The sequence below is a fragment of the Enhydra lutris genome, unplaced genomic scaffold (genome assembly GCF_002288905.1).
Source record: "Enhydra lutris kenyoni isolate GAN:26980312 unplaced genomic scaffold, ASM228890v2 scaffoldscaffold20, whole genome shotgun sequence".
NCBI classification, from domain to species: domain Eukaryota; kingdom Metazoa; phylum Chordata; class Mammalia; order Carnivora; family Mustelidae; genus Enhydra; species Enhydra lutris.
The window spans coordinates 6,752,703-6,772,397 of record NW_019154104.1 but is presented as its reverse complement, the minus strand read 5'-3'; the positions used below and the strand labels follow the sequence as shown (position 1 = coordinate 6,772,397).

At 37.1% G+C, this 19,695-nt stretch overlaps 1 protein-coding gene across 2 annotated transcripts in view; it reads right to left on the bottom strand.

The window, feature by feature from the left end:
- Positions 1–19,695, bottom strand: part of LOC111148777 (echinoderm microtubule associated protein like 5) — a 177,961-nt gene that overhangs the window by 67,401 nt on the left and 90,865 nt on the right. For both annotated transcript variants that reach the window (XM_022505578.1, XM_022505577.1), the window contains exons 18-21: positions 15,661–15,863; positions 14,944–15,055; positions 13,524–13,651; positions 7,741–7,882 (exon numbers count right to left, since the gene is read on the bottom strand). In XM_022505578.1, the coding sequence (XP_022361286.1) occupies positions 7,741–7,882; positions 13,524–13,651; positions 14,944–15,055; positions 15,661–15,863 (585 nt within the window). The remainder of the gene's footprint in view (positions 1–7,740; positions 7,883–13,523; positions 13,652–14,943; positions 15,056–15,660; positions 15,864–19,695) is intronic.

Here is a 19,695-nt window from a genome sequence, read left to right as displayed (position 1 = left end):
TTTCTTTTTTTTTTTTTTTTCTTCTTTCTGAACCTCTTTTTATCCCCTTTCTCACCACTCACAATTTGGGATCTCTTCTGATTTGGCTAAAGCATATTTTTCTGGGGTTGTTGCCACCCTTTTAGTATTTTACTTGCTCCTTCATCTACTCTTATCTGGACAAAATGACAAGGCGGAAAATTTCACCACAAAAAAAAGAACAAGAGGCAGTACCAAAGGCTAGGGACCTAATCAATAGAGACATTGGTAATACGTCAGATCTAGAGTTCAGAATGACGATTCTCAAGGTTCTAGCCGGGCTCGAAAAAGGCATGGAGGATATTAGAGAAACCCTCTCGGGAGATATAAAAGCCCTTTCTGGAGAAATAAAAGAACTAAAATCTAACCAAGTTGAAATCAAAAAAGCTATTAATGAGGTGCAATCAAAAATGGAGGCTCTGACTGCTAGGATAAATGAGGCAGAAGAAAGAATTAGCGATATAGAAGACCAAATGACAGAGAATAAAGAAGCTGAGCAAAAGAGGGACAAACAGCTACTAGACCACGAGGGGAGAATTCAAGAGATAAATGACACCATAAGACGAAACAACATTAGAATAATTGGGATTCCAGAAGAAGAGGAAACAGAGAGGGGAGCAGAAGGTATATTGGAGAGAATTATTGGAGAGAATTTCCCCAATATGGCAAAGGGAACAAGCATCAAAATCCAGGAGGTTCAGAGAACCGCCCTCAAAATCAATAAGAATAGGTCCACACCCCGTCACCTAATAGTAAAATTGACAAGTCTTAGTGACAAAGAGAAGATCCTGAAAGCAGCCCGGGAAAAGAAGTCTGTAACGTACAATGGTAAAAATATTAGATTGGCAGCAGACTTATCCACAGAGACCTGGCAGGCCAGAAAGAGCTGGCATGATATATTCAGAGTACTAAACGAGAAAAACATGCAGCCAAGAATACTATATCCAGCTAGGCTATCATTGAAAATAGAAGGAGAGATTAAAAGCTTCCAGGACAAACAAAAACTGAAAGAATTTGCAAACACCAAACCAGCTCTACAGGAAATATTGAAAGGGGTCCTCTAAGCAAAGAGAGACCCTAAAAGTAGTAGATCAGAAAGAAACAGAGACAATATACAATAACAGTCACCTTACAGGCAATACAATGGCACTAAATTCATATCTCTCAATACTTACCCTGAATGTGAATGGGCTAAATGCCCCAATCAAAAGACACAGGGTATCAGAATGGATAAAAAAACAAAACCCATCTATATGTTGCCTACAAGAAACTCATCTTAAACCCGAAGACACCTCCAGATTTAAAGTGAGGGGGTGGAAAAGAATTTACCATGCTAATGGACATCAGAAGAAAGCAGGAGTGGCAATCCTTGTATCAGATCAATTAGATTTTAAGCCAAAGACTATAATAAGAGATGAGGAAGGACACTATATCATACTCAAAGGAACTGTCCAACAAGAAGATCTAACAATTTTAAATATCTATGCCCCTAACGTGGGAGCAGCCAACTATATAAACCAATTAATAACAAAATCAAAGAAACGTATCGACAATAATACAATAATAGTAGGGGACTTTAACACTCCCCTCACTGAAATGGACAGATCATCCAAGCAAAAGATCAACAAGGAAATAAAGGCCTTAAATGACACACTGGACCAGATGGACATCACAGATATATTCAGAACATTTCATCCCAAAGCAACAGAATACACATTCTTCTCTAGTGCACATGGAACATTCTCCAGAATAGATCACATCCTCGGTCCTAAATCAGGTCTCAACCGGTATCAAAAGATTGGGATCTTTCCCTGCATATTTTCAGACCACAATGCTCTGAAGCTAGAACTCAATCACAAGAGGAAATTTGGAAAGAACCCAAATACATGGAGACTAAACAGCATCCTTCTAAAGAATGAATGGGTCAACCAGGAAATTAAAGAAGAATTGAAAAAATTCATGGAAACAAATGATAATGAAAACACAACGGTTCAAAATCTGTGGGACACAACAAAGGCAGTCCTGAGAGGAAAATATATAGTGGTACAAGCCTTTCTCAAGAAACAAGAAAGGTCTCAGGTACACAACCTAACCCTACACCTAAAAGAGCTAGAGACAGAACAAGAAATAAACCCTAAACCCAGCAGGAGAAGAGAAATCATAAAGATCAGAGCAGAAATCAATGAAATAGAAACCAAAAAAACAATAGAACAAATCAACGAAACTAGGAGCTGGTTCTTTGAAAGAATTAATAAGATCGATAAACCCCTGGCCAGACTTATCAAAAAGAAAAGAGAAAGGACCCAAATAAATAAAATCATGAATGAAAGAGGAGAGATCACAACTAACACCAAAGAAATACAGACAATTATAAGAACATACTATGAGCAACTCTACGCCAACAAATTTGACAATCTGGAAGAAATGGATGCATTCCTAGAGACATATAAACTACCACAACTGAACCAGGAAGAAATAGAAAGCCTGAACAGACCCATAACCAGTAAGGAGATTGAAACAGTCATCAAAAATCTCCAAACAAACAAAAGCCCAGGGCCAGATGGCTTCCCGGGAGAATTCTACCAAACATTTAAAGAACTAATTCCTATTCTCCTGAAACTGTTCCAAAAAATAGAAATGGAAGGAAAACTTCCAAACTCATTTTATGAGGCCAGCATCACCTTGATCCCAAAACCAGACAAGGATCCCATCAAAAAAGAGAACTACAGACCAATATCCTTGATGGACACAGATGCAAAAATTCTCGCCAAAATACTAGCCAATAGGATTCAACGGTACATTAAAAGGATTATTCATCACGACCAAGTGGGATTTATTCCAGGGCTGCAAGGTTGGTTCAACATCCACAAATCAATCAATGTGATACAACACATTAATAAAAGAAAGAACAAGAACCATATGATACTCTCCATAGATGCTGAAAAAGCATTTGACAAAGTACAGCATCCCTTCCTGATCAAAACTCTTCAAAGTGTAGGGATAGAGGGCACATACCTCAATATTATCAAAGCCATCTATGAAAAACCCACCGCAAATATCATTCTCAATGGAGAAAAACTGAAAGCTTTTCCGCTAAGGTCAGGAACACGGCAGGGATGTCCGTTATCACCACTGCTATTCAACATAGTACTAGAAGTCCTAGCCTCAGCAATCAGACAACAAAAGGAAATTAAAGGCATCCAAGTTGGCAAAGAAGAAGTCAAACTATCACTCTTCGCAGATGATATGATACTATATGTGGAAAACCCAAAAGACTCCACTCCAAAACTGCTAGAACTTGTAAACTAATTCAGTAAAGTGTCAGGATATAAAATCAATGCCCAGAAATCAGTTGCATTTCTCTACACCAACAACAAGACAGAAGAAAGAGAAATTAAGGAGTCAATCCCATTTACAATTGCACCCAAAACTATAAAATACCTAGGAATAAATCTAACCAAAGAGACTAAGAATCTATACACAGAAAACTATAAAGTACTCATGAAAGAAATTGAGGAAGACACAAAGAAATGGAAAAACGTTCCATGCTCCTGGATTGGAAGAATAAATATTGTGAAAATGTCTATGCTACCTAAAGCAATCTACACATTTAATGCAATTCCTATCAAAGTACCATCCATTTTTTTCAAAGAAATGGAACAAATAACCCTAAAATTTATATGGAACCAGAAAAGACCTCAAATAGCCAAAGCAATATTGAAAAAGAAAGCCAAAGTTGGTGGCATCACAATTCCGGACTTCAAGCTCTATTACAAAGCTGTCATCATCAAGACAGCATGGTACTGGCACAAAAACAGACACATAGATCAATGGAACAGAATAGAGAGCCCAGAAATAGACCCTCAACTCTATGGTCAACTAATCTTCAACAAAGCAGGAAAGAATATCCAATGGAAAAAAGACAGCCTCTTCAACAAATGGTGTTGGGAAAATTGGACAGCCACATGCAGAAAAATGAAATTGGATCATTTCCTTACACCACACACGAAAATAGATTCAAAATGGATGAAGGATCTCAATGTGAGAAAGGAATCCATCAAAATCCTTGAGGAGAACACAGGCAGCAACCTCTTCGACCTCAGCCGCAGCAACATCTTCCTAGGAACATCGCCAAAGGCAAGGGAAGCAAGGGCAAAAATGAACTATTGGGATTTTATCAAGATCAAAAGCTTTTGCACAGCAAAGGAAACAGTTAACAAAACCAAAAGACAACTGACAGAATGGGAGAAGATATTTGCAAATGACATATCAGATAAAGGGCTAGTGTCCAAAATCTATAAAGAACTTAGCAAACTCAATACCCAAAGAACAAATAATCCAATCAAGAAATGGGCAGAGGACATGAACAGACATTTCTGCAAAGACATCCAGATGGCCAACAGACTCATGAAAAAGTGCTCCACATCACTCGGCATCAGGGAAATACAAATCAAAACCACAATGAGGTATCACCTCACACCAGTCAGAATGGCTAGAATTAACAAGTCAGGAAATGACAGATGCTGGCGAGGATGAGGAGAAAGGGGAACCCTCCTACACTGTTGGTGGGAATGCAAGCTGGTGCAACCACTCTGGAAAACAGCATGGAGGTTCCTCAAAATGTTGAAAATAGAACTACCCTATGACCCAGCAATTGCACTGCTGGGTATTTACCCTAAAGATACAAACGTAGTGATCCGAAGGGGCACGTGCACCCGAATGTTTATAGCAGCGATGTCTACAATAGCCAAACTATGGAAAGAACCTAGATGTCCATCAACAGACGAATGGATAAAGAAGATGTGGTATATATACACAATGGAATACTATGCAGCCATCAAAAGAAATGAAATCTTGCCATTTGCGACGACGTGGATGGAACTAGAGGGTATCATGCTTAGCGAAATAAGTCAATTGGAGAAAGACAACTATCATATGATCTCCCTGATATGAGGGAGAGGAGATGCAACATGGGGGGTTAAGGGGGTAGAAGAGTAAATGAAACAAGATGGGATTGGGAGGGAGACAAACCATAAGTGACTCTTAATCTCACAAAACAAACTGAGGGTTAATGGTGGGAGGGGGGTTGGGGGGGTGGGATTATGGACATTGGGGAGGGTATGTGCTATGGTGAGTGCTGTGAAGTGTGTAAACTTGTGTGAAGTGTGGCGATTCACAGACCTGTACCCCTGGGGATAAAAATATGTTATATGTTTATAAAAAATAAAAAATAAAATAGGATATAATAAAAAAAATATATAACAATCTTTAAAAAAAAGATGAATTACAATGTCAGTGATACTTTTGCAGGTGCAACAGAACACTTGGAATACCGCTGGTTCAGACAAAGAAGTCTTTATTAAGGAAACTCTTTAAGACTATTTTTTTTTTCCCTTAAGATTTTATTTATTTATTTGATAGAGATCACAAGTAGGCAGAGAGTCATGCAGAAGGTGGGGGGGGAAGCAGGCCCCCACTGAGCAGGAAGCCTGATGCGGGGTTCAATTCCAAGATGCTGGGATCATGACCTGAGCTGAAGGCAGAGGCTTTAACCCACTGAGCTACCCAGGTGTCCCTAAGACTGTATTTTAGGAAAAAAATGATAAAAGAAAAAATATCTGAGATACAAGAAGAAAATATGAACAAAGAAATGTATAAGCATAGATAAACCTAAGTAAACACTGATTTAAATAATAATACCCAATTGCAGTTAAAAATTTTTTTCAAAAATTAAAGACAGAACTACCACATAATGCAGCAATTCCACTCCTGGGTACTTATCTGAAGAAAATGAAAACACTTATTCAAAAAAAGGTATATGTACCCCCATGTTTATTGCATCATTATTTACAATAATCAAGATACAGAAACTAAGTGCCCAATGATGGAAAAATGGATAAAGAAAATGGTGTGTGAACACACACACAACAGAATATTATTCAGCCATAAAAATGAATGACAATTTACCAAATACCATACCATCTGATATGTGGGATCTAAAAACAAAACAAAAACAAAACCAAAACACACAGACACGCACACACCAAGCTTATAGATACAAAGAACAAGATTAGTGGTTGCTACTGGCAGGTGGGCCAAGTGGGTGAGGGGGTCAAAAGGTACAAACGTCCAGTTATAAAATCAGTAAGTCATGGGGATATAATGTACATCATGATGACTATAGTTAATAAACTGTATTTTGTATTTGAAAGTTGTTAAAAAAGGAGATCTTAAAAGTTCTCATCATTGGGGCACCTGGGTGGCTAAGTGGGTTAAGTCTCTGCATTCAACTCAGGTCATGATCTCAGGGTCCTGGGATTGAGCCCCACATCTGGCTCTCTGCTTAGCAGGGAGCCTGCTTCCCCCCTCTCTCTCTGCCTGTCTCTCGGCCTACTTGTGATCTTTCTGTCAAAGAAATAAAATCTTAAAAAATAAATAAATAAATAAATAAAGTAGATAAAAAAAGTTCTCATCATAAAAAAACTTTTTGTAACGATGTATGGCAATGGATGTTAATTAGATTTACTGTAATGATCACAATATAGTTCATAATATATTTCACAATATATACAAATATTAGATCATTATGTTGTACACCTGAAACTAATATGCTGTATGTCAATTATACTTCAATTAAAAAAAGAAAGTTAAACAACAACAAAAAAAATCTGAGGGTATTAAAAGCAAGTATGTTCAAATTTGACTGATAAGGATTTCCAATGGCCTTGTGAAGAAAAGAATATTTGGTACCATGATTTCCTGTGTAGACAAAGGTGTGTGACTGTGGTTTTGTGATTTTACTGTAAACCTTCATGTGGAAAATTCAATACAGAACCACTGAGATAATATTTGGTAATCTTTTCTAGTTCTCAGGGAGAAAAACCCACCAAAGAATGAAACATCCATAACTCAAAAGAGAGACAGAGAGAAGGGGCAGTGACTGGGGTTCAATTATTCTAGAGGTTGTGATTAATTTTAGATTTTTAGTTAAGTATAAATATTAAATATAGTAACACTAAAAAAAGAGAACAGACTCTAACTTTTAAGTCAATAGATGGAAATAAAAATAAATTACAAATTCATGTTACCTAAGTTCAACTTGGCCCTTATTATGGCCTGACAATCCTTTCCTTCATCTGCAGATTCTCACTTCTTATCGTCACAATTTCCAAACTTTTCAACAAGAGCTCCTCCTACAACGCCTCCATGCTATAAAATAACATTCCCTACCAGTTCACTAAGAAATTCAAAGTTATCTGTACATCCTTAATTGCCCTAGGTTAATAATATCTGCTTTGCTCTAAAAATGGCACCTCTTATCTCTCTATATGGACAGGCTAGCTTCATTTGATACTTACAAATGTGCTCAGTTCTGTTTCACCCTAAAATGTCCTCCCTTCAATTCTGCTACCTCTTTTTAAATTAAGGTCTTTTTTCTTAGTCATAAAGGGTGGAAAATTTAGCTTCTGTTTTCTTCCTACATTCCTGTATTTTTTCTTTCCAACATAACATTGCAAACCGGCTCAGGATAGGTATGATCAGAGGAGGTGCCATAAAGCAAAGATTGGGTATAATTAATTATCTTTATATATCATCATGGGTAAGCATACATGGAATAAATATTAAAAGTCTTTTTTATATACCTACTATTGCTTTCTTACATTTATGAGGGTTGGAAAACTGTGACAACTTATTCTATATTCAAGCCTGAGAGCCTCTTACCCTTTTTCAGTTTCCGGACAGCCAACATACAATGACTAGGAGAGAGATCCCATATTCTTAAGGTTTTATCATCACTTACAGTAGCACAGATGGGCAGATAAGGATGTGTAGCCAAACCCCACACCTCTCCTTCCATGTGTCCCTACAAAGAGAACACAGTTAAGATCAATTTAACCTAAATATATGTGTATTTAGAAGAAAACTACAGACAACAACTGATAATATATAATGATAGGATAATAAATACTACAGTAATCTAATAAAACTTTTCTCTTTATCTTTGGACTATACCTTAAAATGCTTTTGTATCAACCTTCTCTTCACAATTACAATATAATCAAGTTAGTGTCAAAATTAGTTTAAAAATCCTGAAATTTCACTGAGTGGAGAGAACAGGAATTGGCTGCCTTGGAATGTTAAAAATCGCCATACAGGAGGAACTCTGTGCATTAGAGAGTAAGGAGCGCTGTAGACCTACTCCCCAGTCAAACTGATGAAATTAAAAAAAAAATTTTAAGGTCTCTGGAAATGGTTCCAAGGAGTTAGGACAAAAGAAACATTTATTCAAAAAATCTGCTAAAATCTGGTAAGAACAATGGGAGTTTTGCAATATTTGAACTGAGACCCACTCCTTTCCTGCCTCTTTCCAACTCACCGACTTGAAAAGTCCACACCAGCCTGACATAACCAAGAACACAGAGTATGGGCACCCTCTTTCCCTACCCCCTAATCTAATGGGCTATCTTCCCAGAAGGAGCAGATGACTGGCATTTCATCTTGCCCCCAGCTACCTGCTAGAGGTTAAATCCTTGATGAACCCCCTTATTCTGAGATGGAGGCTCTACATTGGGAGTCATGCCACTAAGAATACGGGGGCTTTAATACAATCCAAGAAGACCTAAGGCTACTACTCCCCATTACTCCCACCCTAAACTAAGCACTCAGCTTCTAAAGCAAGGGACACTCAAAAAGGAGCACTCCATTGCTCTCACCCTCAACTCCAGAGCCTTGGATCAGAGATTGTGCCTGGAGGAAGAAGCAAGCAGTAAAACAGCTCCTAATCTCTTCTCAAATGAAAGGACTGCATTATTACATAGTGTAGGAAAGTTTAAGCCTAAAGATGCTTTTGGAAACAATGAAGGTTATGATGAAAGGTACTTGGAGGTAACTGGTACTTATTATTTATATAAGCTAAACAGAAGGCCAGTGAGTTTGTCCAACAGAACCAGGGTAATCTCAGGGGAGAATGCTTCAAGTCAAAATAAATCTCAAACACTAATCTAGGGAATGGATGTCCATTTTAGGGAGCCTGAATTTGATCAGTTTGATCTGTTGGGCAATTGATGCTCTGGGGCAAATTTCAAGAACAGTAGAGCAATCAGCCAGCAATGTAATGGACTTAGTGGCTGGGTATGGCCAGGGAAAAAGACTATCAAAGAGGAAAGAACACTTCCCAAATCATTTTATGGAGCCAAGGAGTCTGATAGCAAAATCAGACAGACATCACAAAGAAACTATAGACAAATTATCCCTTATATACAGTATGTGGATGCTAAAATCCTCAAAAAACAATCATACACTACAACCAACTGGGGTTTATCCCAGGAATGCAAGGTTGGTTTAAAAGGTGAAAACCAATTAATGTAATATCCCTTATCAATAGAATAAAATAAAAACCACATGATCATCTCTCAATAGACAAAGAAAAAGCATTTGACAAAGTACATACTGTTTCCTGATAAAAACTAGCATCAAACTAGGAACAGAAGAGTAATTCTTCAATCTGATAAAGAACATCTATGAAAAATCCAGTTAGCATTAAACTTAATGATAAGGAGTTGTGACTTCAAGCCTCATCTTGGGTGTAGAGATTACTTAAACATAATGGTAAAATATTGGAGGCTCCCTCCCTAAAATTAGAAACAAGACAAGGATGTTCTCACTACTTCCAGTCTACATTGTACTAAAGATTCCAGCCAGGATAATTAGGCAAGAAAAAGAAGTAACAGGCATTCTGATTGGAAAGGGAATAGTAAAACTATATTTACAGCTCATATGATCTTATGTTGAGAAAATCTGAAAAATCCACTAAAAAATTATTAGAATAAATGAGGTCTGTTATTTAAAAAAACAAAACTGTGAGATCTCTATTGTGAACTATAAAACTATTGAAAAAAGTTAAAGATCTAAAAAAAAAAAAAAAGAGATCCCATGTTCATTGATATAATTTAATATTGTTAAGAGATGCCACTCCCCAAACTGATCCACAGAATACCACTACAAAGACTGCTGTACATGTTTTCTCTTAATACATCTGAATGTACTTCTGTTGTGTGCATACATCTACATACTTTTTTAATTCCAGTGTAGATAATCATACAGTGTCAGTTTCAGGTGTACAACAGAGTGATTCAACAGTTCCATATAGTACTCAGTGCTCACCAAGATAAGTGTATTCTTTTTTTTTTTTTTTTCAAAGATTTTATTTATTTGTCAGAAAGAGAGAGAGAGAAAGCACACAAGCAGGCAGAGAGGCAGGCGGAGGTGGAGAAAGAGGCAGGCTCCGGGCTGAGCAAGGAGCCTGATGCAGGGCTTGATCCCAGGACCCTGGGATCATGACCTGAGCCGAAGGCAGCGGCTTAACCCCCTGAACCACCCAGGCATTCTGGTAAGTGTATTCTTTTTTTTTTTTTTTTTTATTAAAGATTTTATTTATTTATTTGACAGAGAGAGATCACAAGTAGATGGAGAGTCAGGCAGAGAGAGAGAGAGGGAAGCAGGCTCCCCGCTGAGCAGAGAGCCCGATACGGGACTCGATCCCAGGACCCTGAGATCATGACCTGAGCTGAAGGCAGCGGCTCAACCCACTGAGCCACCCAGGCGCCCCCCGGTAAGTGTATTCTTAATCCCCTTCATCTATACCACCCATCTTCCAACCATATCCCCTCTGGTAACCATCAGTTTGTTCTCTATAGTTAAGGGTCTGGCTTTTGGTCTCTCCCCCCACCCCAGCTTTGTTCATTTGTTTTTTTTTTTTAAATGCCACAGGTGAATGAAATCAGATGGTATTTGTCTTTCTCTGATTGGTTTATTTCGCTTAACATTATACTCTCTAGCTCTATCCATGTTGCCATCTAGCAAATGGCAAGATTTTTTTTTTTTTTTAAGATTTTATTTATTTGACAGAGAGAGACACAGCAAGAAAAGGAACACAAGCAGGGAGAGTGGGAGAAGAAGCAGGGTTCCTGCTGAGCAGGGAACCTGATGCAGAGCTCCAACCCAGGACCCTGGGATCATGACCTGAGCCAAAGGCAGAGGTTAAACTACTGAGCCACCTAGGTGTGCCTAGATTTCATTCTTTCTTATGGCTGAATAATAATCCACCGTGTGCAGGCGTGTGTATATGTATCTATATACATCTTTTTTATACATTCATCTATTGATGGATACTTTGGTTGCTTCCACAATTTGGATACTGTAAATAATGCTGCAATAAACATAGGGTTCATGTACCTCTTCAAATTAGTGTTTTTGCATTCTTAAGTTAAATACCCTGTAGTGTGATTACTGAATCACAGGGTAGTTCTAGTTTTATTTTTTTGAGGAACCTCCATGCTGCTTTCCAGAATGGCTATCCCAGCTTGTATTCCCACCAGTAGTGCACAAGTGTTCCTTTTATTCCACATCCTTGCCAATGCTTGTTTCTTGAGTTTTTTATTTTAGCCATTCTGACAGGTGGGATGTGATATCTATCTCATTGTGGTTTTGATTTGTATTTCCCTGTATGTCTCTACACTTTTTATTTTATTTTTTATTTATTTTTATTTTTTTAAAAGATTTTATTTATTCATTTGACAGAAAGAGAGATCACAAGTAGGCAGAGAGACAGTCAGAGAGAGGGGGAAGCAGGCTCCCCGCTGAGCAGAGAGCCCGATGCGATGCGGGGTTTGATCCCAGGACCCTGAGATCATGACCTGAGCTGAAGGCAGAGGCTTTCACCCACTGAGCCACCCAGGTGCCTGTACACTTTTAATTATTATAGTTTTATATTATCTCATTTCTAGCATGAAGTTTCTCAACAATTTCTGTACTATTTTTTTTTTCTAGATGATTTTTAAAAACTCTTCCCAGAATTTCTGAAAAATTTAATTTGGACTATGATCATATAGAATTTATAAGTTATTTAGATCTTTTAGATCTTTAGTAAAACTTTATAGTTTTCTTAACACTGATCTTGCATATTTTTTCCTGGTTATTGTATAGTTTTCTTTTTCATTTCTTCAAAATTTTTTGTTTTTTTGTACCATATTTTCTACTATTTTTGTACCATATTTTCTAACTGGTTATTGCTGAATTGAAGAAATGCTATTGATTTTTACATATTGATTCTGAATCTCACTTTACAGGACTCCCCAATGTTCTAATGATTTTTCAGTTTTTTCTCTGGAATACCCAAGATATAGGGTTATAATATCTGCAAATACTGACAGTCTTATCCATTTGTTTCCAGTGCTTACACTTCATAATGTTTTTCTGAATTGGCTAAGACCTCACACACAATTTTGGACAATAATGGTCAGAACGGTATCCTTGTCTTATTTCTGATATTGAGAGAAACAACAGATATTTAAAATCTTACACTCTATAATAAACATAAAAAATAATAGGATGTCATTTATCACTTCAAACCTTTTCTTACAATTATAAAATTGCCTGTGTTTTTGAAAAGTTCTGTCCATAGATTCATCTGTAAAAGTGTACTTGTACTGATATTTTCTAAGAGATCATAAACATGTTAAACACCATGACTCCATCATCTTTTTATTTCAAAGAAATATTATGTGACTGAAGTTCAAGAGTACGACACCAAATTTGGACAATAAATTTAATATACAATGTTTGTAATTTGCTTACAAATTCCTGTTGGCACATTACATTAGGATTTTATATTAACATTAAAGTATGTGCAGTGTTCTCATCTATGTGTGCTCTGTGTTGTTTTAACAGAAGTGAGGTGGGAGGAAAGTGGGGTTGGAGAAGAAATAAGTCTGTAATAAGAAAGAACATAATTCTTTTTCAGAATAAAAGGTAAGCTCAAAATTGGTGTTACTATATAGAGTTGCAGGAGGACAACTTTTCAGTAGGGTAGATCCTACCTCATTTGCTGTGTTCTATACTATTGTCTTCCTACTTTCAGAAAAACGATACATACAGGAAATGTACAACTAAAAAATTAATACAGCATTCCTGATAAAAATGTTAAGGATCAGCTGATCCTGCTCCTTCATTTTGTATTTCTACCATACAAAAGTTTACATTGCTAGATTTTTATTATTAACATTTTCACTGACAAATGTTTTCAGCAATAAAATTTTTAGCATACGTTCATTTATTTTTTTAAATTAGAAACTTAATAATGAAAAGAAAGACTTTCAAATAAAAACAACTGCCTGACATTCAACAAATATACTTCAAAGAAATAAAAATAAGTATGAAATAAAGTGACTTGGTTTAATTAATTACAACTGTTTTTTCTTTTCATTGGTTTCTTGTTTTACAATAAGAAATTACTTAAAATAATGGCAGTTACTCCACATGATAACATGCGTATTTATCTACTGGTATCTACTCAGCTATAATTAAATTAAAAATTTTTTGGTATGTATTATCAAATGTTTCCCTAATTAATTTAACATTATTTTCCATTACTATTTATTTTTGGCTCTTAGGTATTGAATCAACTGCATACAAAGAAAAAAACATACATTATCTTTTCAAATTACCTGGACCAGAAGTGTTATTGGGCCACTTTTATCCACTTCTAGTATTTCACCATTCTTTGTGCCAACTAAAATATGACCATGTCCTAATGATATGGCACGTATAGATGGGTTATCTTCCAAGAGAAGACCTGAAATGTTAAATGAAGATATTCTTCTAGGTATAAAGTTACTAGAACACAAAGATGTATATATTGCCAATGATGCTCTTTTGACAATTAAAATCACATTACCAGGTTGCTTTCCCCTGTATTTTAAATATTCTAATAAATGCACTGCATTTTCCCAAACCACTCAATTTGCTAATCTCAAAAGAATCACCTACATACTATAATTCCCTATTATCCCAGATCTTCTACTACTGTTCTGTTGACTGTTTTTCTTTTCCTCTTATATTTGTGTATTTGCCCCTCCCCATTCACCTCCTTACCTTCTTGGAGCACCTACAATATTCTTGTTAGTAATTCTAATTCAACTTAAGATTGATTCATTTATGTAGACTGTGTCCTAGGAAGGCTTCAGAGATGTAACTGGTAAACATAACATAGCCAGCTCCTGCTCTTACAGAGCATACAATGAAGAAAACAGACCCTCTGTGAGGAGTGTATTGAAACAGGGCAATTGTAAGGGAATTTTCTTGAGGGGGTAGAAGGGAGATGGAAGTGGAAGAAATCACCTTATTGAGATCTGAAAATGAGTCTGTGGTCAGGTAATTGGAAGAGGCAAGAGGGAGGAGAAAGGGCAAATTTTAGGCCAAGTAATAGCATATAGAAAGGCCTGGAGGTTACAGAGAATGTGATGTAGTACCTTAACACATTGATGAAAGGGTAAAAGGAAGGGCATGCAAGGATAGACAGGAAAGGTCAACAAAACACGAATGTGAAACAAAATGCCAAGCTTAAAAACAAATTCTTGACTGGTGGTAAGTGTGATGCTCATATGTCAATTTTCTCTGAAACATTAAAAATGATCAAAATTACCATGAATAATCTTGTGCTTTGTTAATATTTTGCCATCTTTATCAAAGAAAATAGATTTTTGAAAGGACAGCAAGAATTGTGGCTCTAGTTAAATGGCTTCTCCCATTAAATTCTGATGACTATCTAGTAAAGAAGGAAAAATGTATTCCATGTGTTCCACTTCAGGGACTACACATGTTAATGAGTAATTAATAGCTTATCCTACAAAGGGAATTAAATTTAAAATCATCTTTATTTTATTCTTTTTTTGAAGATTTTATTTATTTGACAGAGAGAGAAGAGAGCATAAGCAGACAGAACAGCAGGCAGAGGAAGGAGGAGGAGAAGACTCCCCACTGAGCAGAGAGCCCAATGTGGGGCATGATCCCAGGACTCTGGGATCATGACCTGAGCTGAAGGAAGATGCTTAACCAACTGAGCCACCCAGGCACCCCTCAAATCACCTTTAGATCCTGGTGCCAAAGCAGCTCTTTTGATAGCATAGGTCTTGAGACATCTTTCAAAGGAGTCATCCCAAAGAGCTACTACACCATCTTTTCCTCCAGTTACAAATCCCTTTGAAAGTAAAATCTTCAAGTTAATAAAGATCTAAACATTTCTAAAAATAAGAAACTTCCTTACGTTGAAAAATTCTAGAGGAAAGAACATTAACAGCTAAAAGTTACAGCTTGTGAGCAAATTAGCATAAAAATCAATTGTGTTTTTTATATATTAGCAAGGAATCTGCAAAAATATTTACAGGGACACTGAACAATCTACTTTTAGGACAGAACTTTAAGAACAAAGTTTGTAATCTGCAACCATAGGTAGTTCTAACACTTTCAACAAGATACATATTTTCTCTTGGAGGCTTCATAATCCCATCCTTCATATAAACAGAGGATCACAGGATATGGTGATAATATGGTCAAATAATTGTTGACACATAGAAAGGGATTAATAAATATTAAGTTAAACGTTTTTTTTTTTTTCATAGCAGACCCATTTCACTGTGTTCAGGAGTTTGAAAAAGGAATAAAAGAAGATAGGAAGACTCTGGTTCACAGATTATTAATGAGTGGCTCTGCTTAGCACAAAGACAATATTCCTTTACTTGTGAAAATGCTCTACAATCCATGATCAAATTACATTTAACTTAAAAATATCTATAGAACACTTACTTTTTCCAATGCATGCATACTAAACACTGGCCCATCATGTGCTTTAACTGTTTTCACAAGAAACACATCTCTCCAGATACACACGTCTCCTGTGGATGTTCCAGAAAAAGCCATCTCTTCTGTCCATCCATACACTGCACACATCATCGTGTCATTTTTCCCCAGTGTGCCTACATAGCCTTTTCTTCCAATCAGTCCTCCTCCTGGTTCATGAAAAATATCACAGAAGTACCATTTTTAAAATGTATAAAATTCTAAAGTGATAAAATTTCTTTCCTACTGTAATTGTTTAAATGTGTAATAGTATGGAGACTTTAAAAGAAAAATAAATGTCTCTCAATCAGCGACTTGCCTGGCTAAGACAGCCATATCCATGGCAGCTTTTAGGCCACAGGTCTTTGGATAAAAACATGTACACTAAGTCAGCTTTGATCAATTCTCAGCACTTCTGATTGTTCTTCAAAATTTTTATTATGACATACTTAAGAAAACAGAAAGATTTAAAAAATAATATAAGAACGTACACAAAATTACTAAAACCAAAGCATGATGCCAATCCCATCTCCCTTCTTCACCCTTTACTATTGTGAATGGGCTATTGACTACCTTCATGCATTCTTTAATACATTTTACTAATTATTTGTAAATTTTTAGGCAATAGGTCATATTTTTCATGTTTTAAGATTTTCTATAAATACCATTTTATGTACAGTTGACCCTGAACACCACTGGTTTGAACTGCACACAAGTCCACTTTTACACATTATTCAATAGACACAGTACTCTACATGTATTTTCTCTTCTTTGTGATTTTCTACTTAATATTTTCTTTGCTATATTTTACCTTATTGTAAGATTACACTATATAATACATATAGCTTACAAAATGTGTGTTAACTGACTACGTCATTGGAAAGGCTTCAGGTCAACAGCAGGCTATTAGAAGTATTTGGGGAGTCAAAAGTTATATGCAAATTTTTGGGGCCCCCAGGTGGCTCAGTCGATTAATCTGCCTTCAGCTCAGGTCATGATCCCAGGGTACTAGGATTGAGCTCCGCATCAGGCTCCCTGCTCAGCAGGGAGTTGGCTTCTCCCTCTACCTCTGCCCCTTCCCCTGCTTGTGCATGCTCTCTCACTCTCTCTCAAATAAATAAAAATATTTTTAAAAATGTTATATGTGGATTTTTTTACTATGCCGGGGGTCAGCATCCAAACTCCCTGTGTCATTCAAGGGTCAACTGTATTCCTTTGCAACTTGCTTTTATCACTAATAATCCACTATGGAATTTTATATACGTTGATTTGTACCTCTAGAATATGCATTTTCATAACTATATAAACATTCCATTATATGAACCTAGCAGTCTGTTCATTTTCCTATTAATGGGCACTTAAGTTGCTTTCAAGCATTTGCTACTGAAAACAATGCTGATTTAAATATTCCTATAAAGGTCTCTTCTATACAAATGCAAGAGATTCTCTAGGAGTGCCTAGGAATGACCACAGGGTATGTGCAAAAGGGAAAACATATAGATGAGAAGTATCATCTGCTCCAAACTGTTCTAGAAAGTTGATACACCAACTTACACTTCCATTAATAGTGAAAGGAGATCTTGTTTCCCACCTTTCAGGAACATTTGGTATTGTCAGACTGGGGGATATGAAATACCAATTGAATTTTTTTAAAAGAATTTATTTATTTATTTGACACAGAGAGAGAGAGAGACAGTGAGAGAGGCAACACAAGCAGGGGGAGTAGGAGAGGGAGAAGCAGGCTTCCCGCCAAGCAGGGATCCCAATGTAGGGCTCGACACCAGGATCATGACCCAAGCCAAAGGCAGACACTTAACAACTGAGCCACCCAGGTGCCCCCAACCGAATTTTATTGTTGTTTTAATGTGCCTTTCTTTGATTATTAATGAGCTTTGTCATATTTTCCTATTTTTATTGGCCATTCATTACCTATTGATATCTTTTGCCCATTTTTTTCCCAATTGAACTCATTCATTCTTTTATTCTACATATATATATATATATGTGTGTATATATATATATATATATATATATATGCCAGGCACTATTCAAGGCACTGTGGTAGAGCTACAAACAAAACAGACAATAAAATTCCCTGCTCTGTTCCCTGTTCAAGGCAGTGGGATCAGCAAGGGCCCCCAATACAGTAATGTGAAAGAAACTTCAAAGAACATTTTCGGAGGTCAGCATGGTATAGCAAAGAAAATAAGGGTGGAAGTAATGGGAGATGAAGCCACAGAGGTCAAAGGCAGTTACAGGCCATCTTAAGAATTTAACTTTTTACTCTGCATGTGATGGGAAGTGGTTAGTGGAATAAAATCTGGCATATCATATATTAATAGGTTCATTCTGATTTCTGGTTTGAGAGTAAATCAGAGAATGGCAAGGAAGAAAGGAGTTAGATGGCTATTTAAGTCATCGAGGCAAATGGTAATGGTGGCATAGACCAGAGTGGTAACATGGAAGATGATGAAAAGTGGTCATATTCCACATGTATGCAGAAGACGGTTTTTTTTTTTTTTTTTTTTTTTAAGATTTTATTTATTTACTTTAGAGAGCAATAGAGCATGAACAGAGGAAGGGGCAAAGAGAGGGGGAAAAAGCGTCAAGCAGACCCTGAGTACAGAGCCTGACATAAGGCTTGATCTCATGACCCTGAGATCATGACCCAAGATGAAATCAAGAGTCAGGGGCTTAACTGACTGAGCCACCCAGACACCCCTGTCTTTTCTTAATGTAGCAGCCAGAGTAGTTCATGAACTTGTTAGGGTAACTAAGTAGAGTGGTAAGGGGGGAAAAAAACCCTAACAGGTTTAGACTTCTCTCAAAAGAAGGAGAAGATACATTGTAAAATGAACATGTAAACAACAGCCTAAAGGTATTATAGTAGGTATATAAGAAACTGATTAGCAGCTTGAGGGTAGAATTGAAGGGGGGTTTTCATTTGATTTTATTTAAGATGGAGAAATAACCCCATAACTGTATGTGGAGTGGAAAAAATAAAGAGTAAAAGCGATGATGTAGGGGAGGAAGGGAAGAAGAACGGGACTGATGCTCTTGAGTAGATGAGAAGAGAAAGGATCTAGTACACAAGTGAAGGGACTGGCTTTCACTAGAGCATAGTCTATCTGGAGCAGGAGAGACAACCTACAGGCTGTGGGCCAAGTCCTGCCACCACCTGTTTTTGTACGGAGCGTACAGGTTAGAACTGTAAGCTACAGAAGCCATGCCTGTTTCCTTTTCTACTCCTAGAGCCTGCCTTCCTGGCTAATGGCTGCCAAATAGCAGCTGCCCAGGGTCTAAGCTGGTTGCGATCTACAAATTGAGGACTTTGCAAATGGCAACTGCTAAGCACCTAGCAGTGGAATTATTATCCAGGAGTTGCCTTAACTTTGGCTAGCTGCCCAAAGTGAGAAGGGAGAACAACACAGTAGGACCTATGTGTCACTGGGGCATGACTATGGTTCCTCCAGCCCAATCTGCAAGTCCCTTTCACTGCAACAAGTTGATCTTGGATACAATGTCTCCAGTTCATGGCAACTGGGTAGAAAGCAGGGTAGGAGTTTTCTCTCCTGTTCCATAAGTATTTACATAAATTTTTTTTTTATCATGTCCCTTGGGCCTGGGGAGTCTAAAGTATTTGCTGTCTCGGGGCACCTGGGTGGCTCAGTGGGTTAAAGCCTCTGCCTTCGGCTCAGGTCATGATCCCAGGGTCCTGGGATTGAGCCCCACATAGGGCTGTCTGCTCTGCAGGGAGCTTGCTTCCTCTTCTCTCTCTGCCTACCTCTCTGCCTACTTGTGATCTCTGTCTGTCAAATAAATAAGTAAAATCTTTAAAAAAAATAAAGTATTTGCTGTCTCACCATTTACAGAAAGAGTTTGCCACTGCCGATTTAAATTATCAACTGGGCTTTCTGATAGACATAGCATAACATATTCCTACTGTACCAAGTCACATCATCACTGCACTCAAAAACTTTCAGTGACTGCCTGCCCATACCA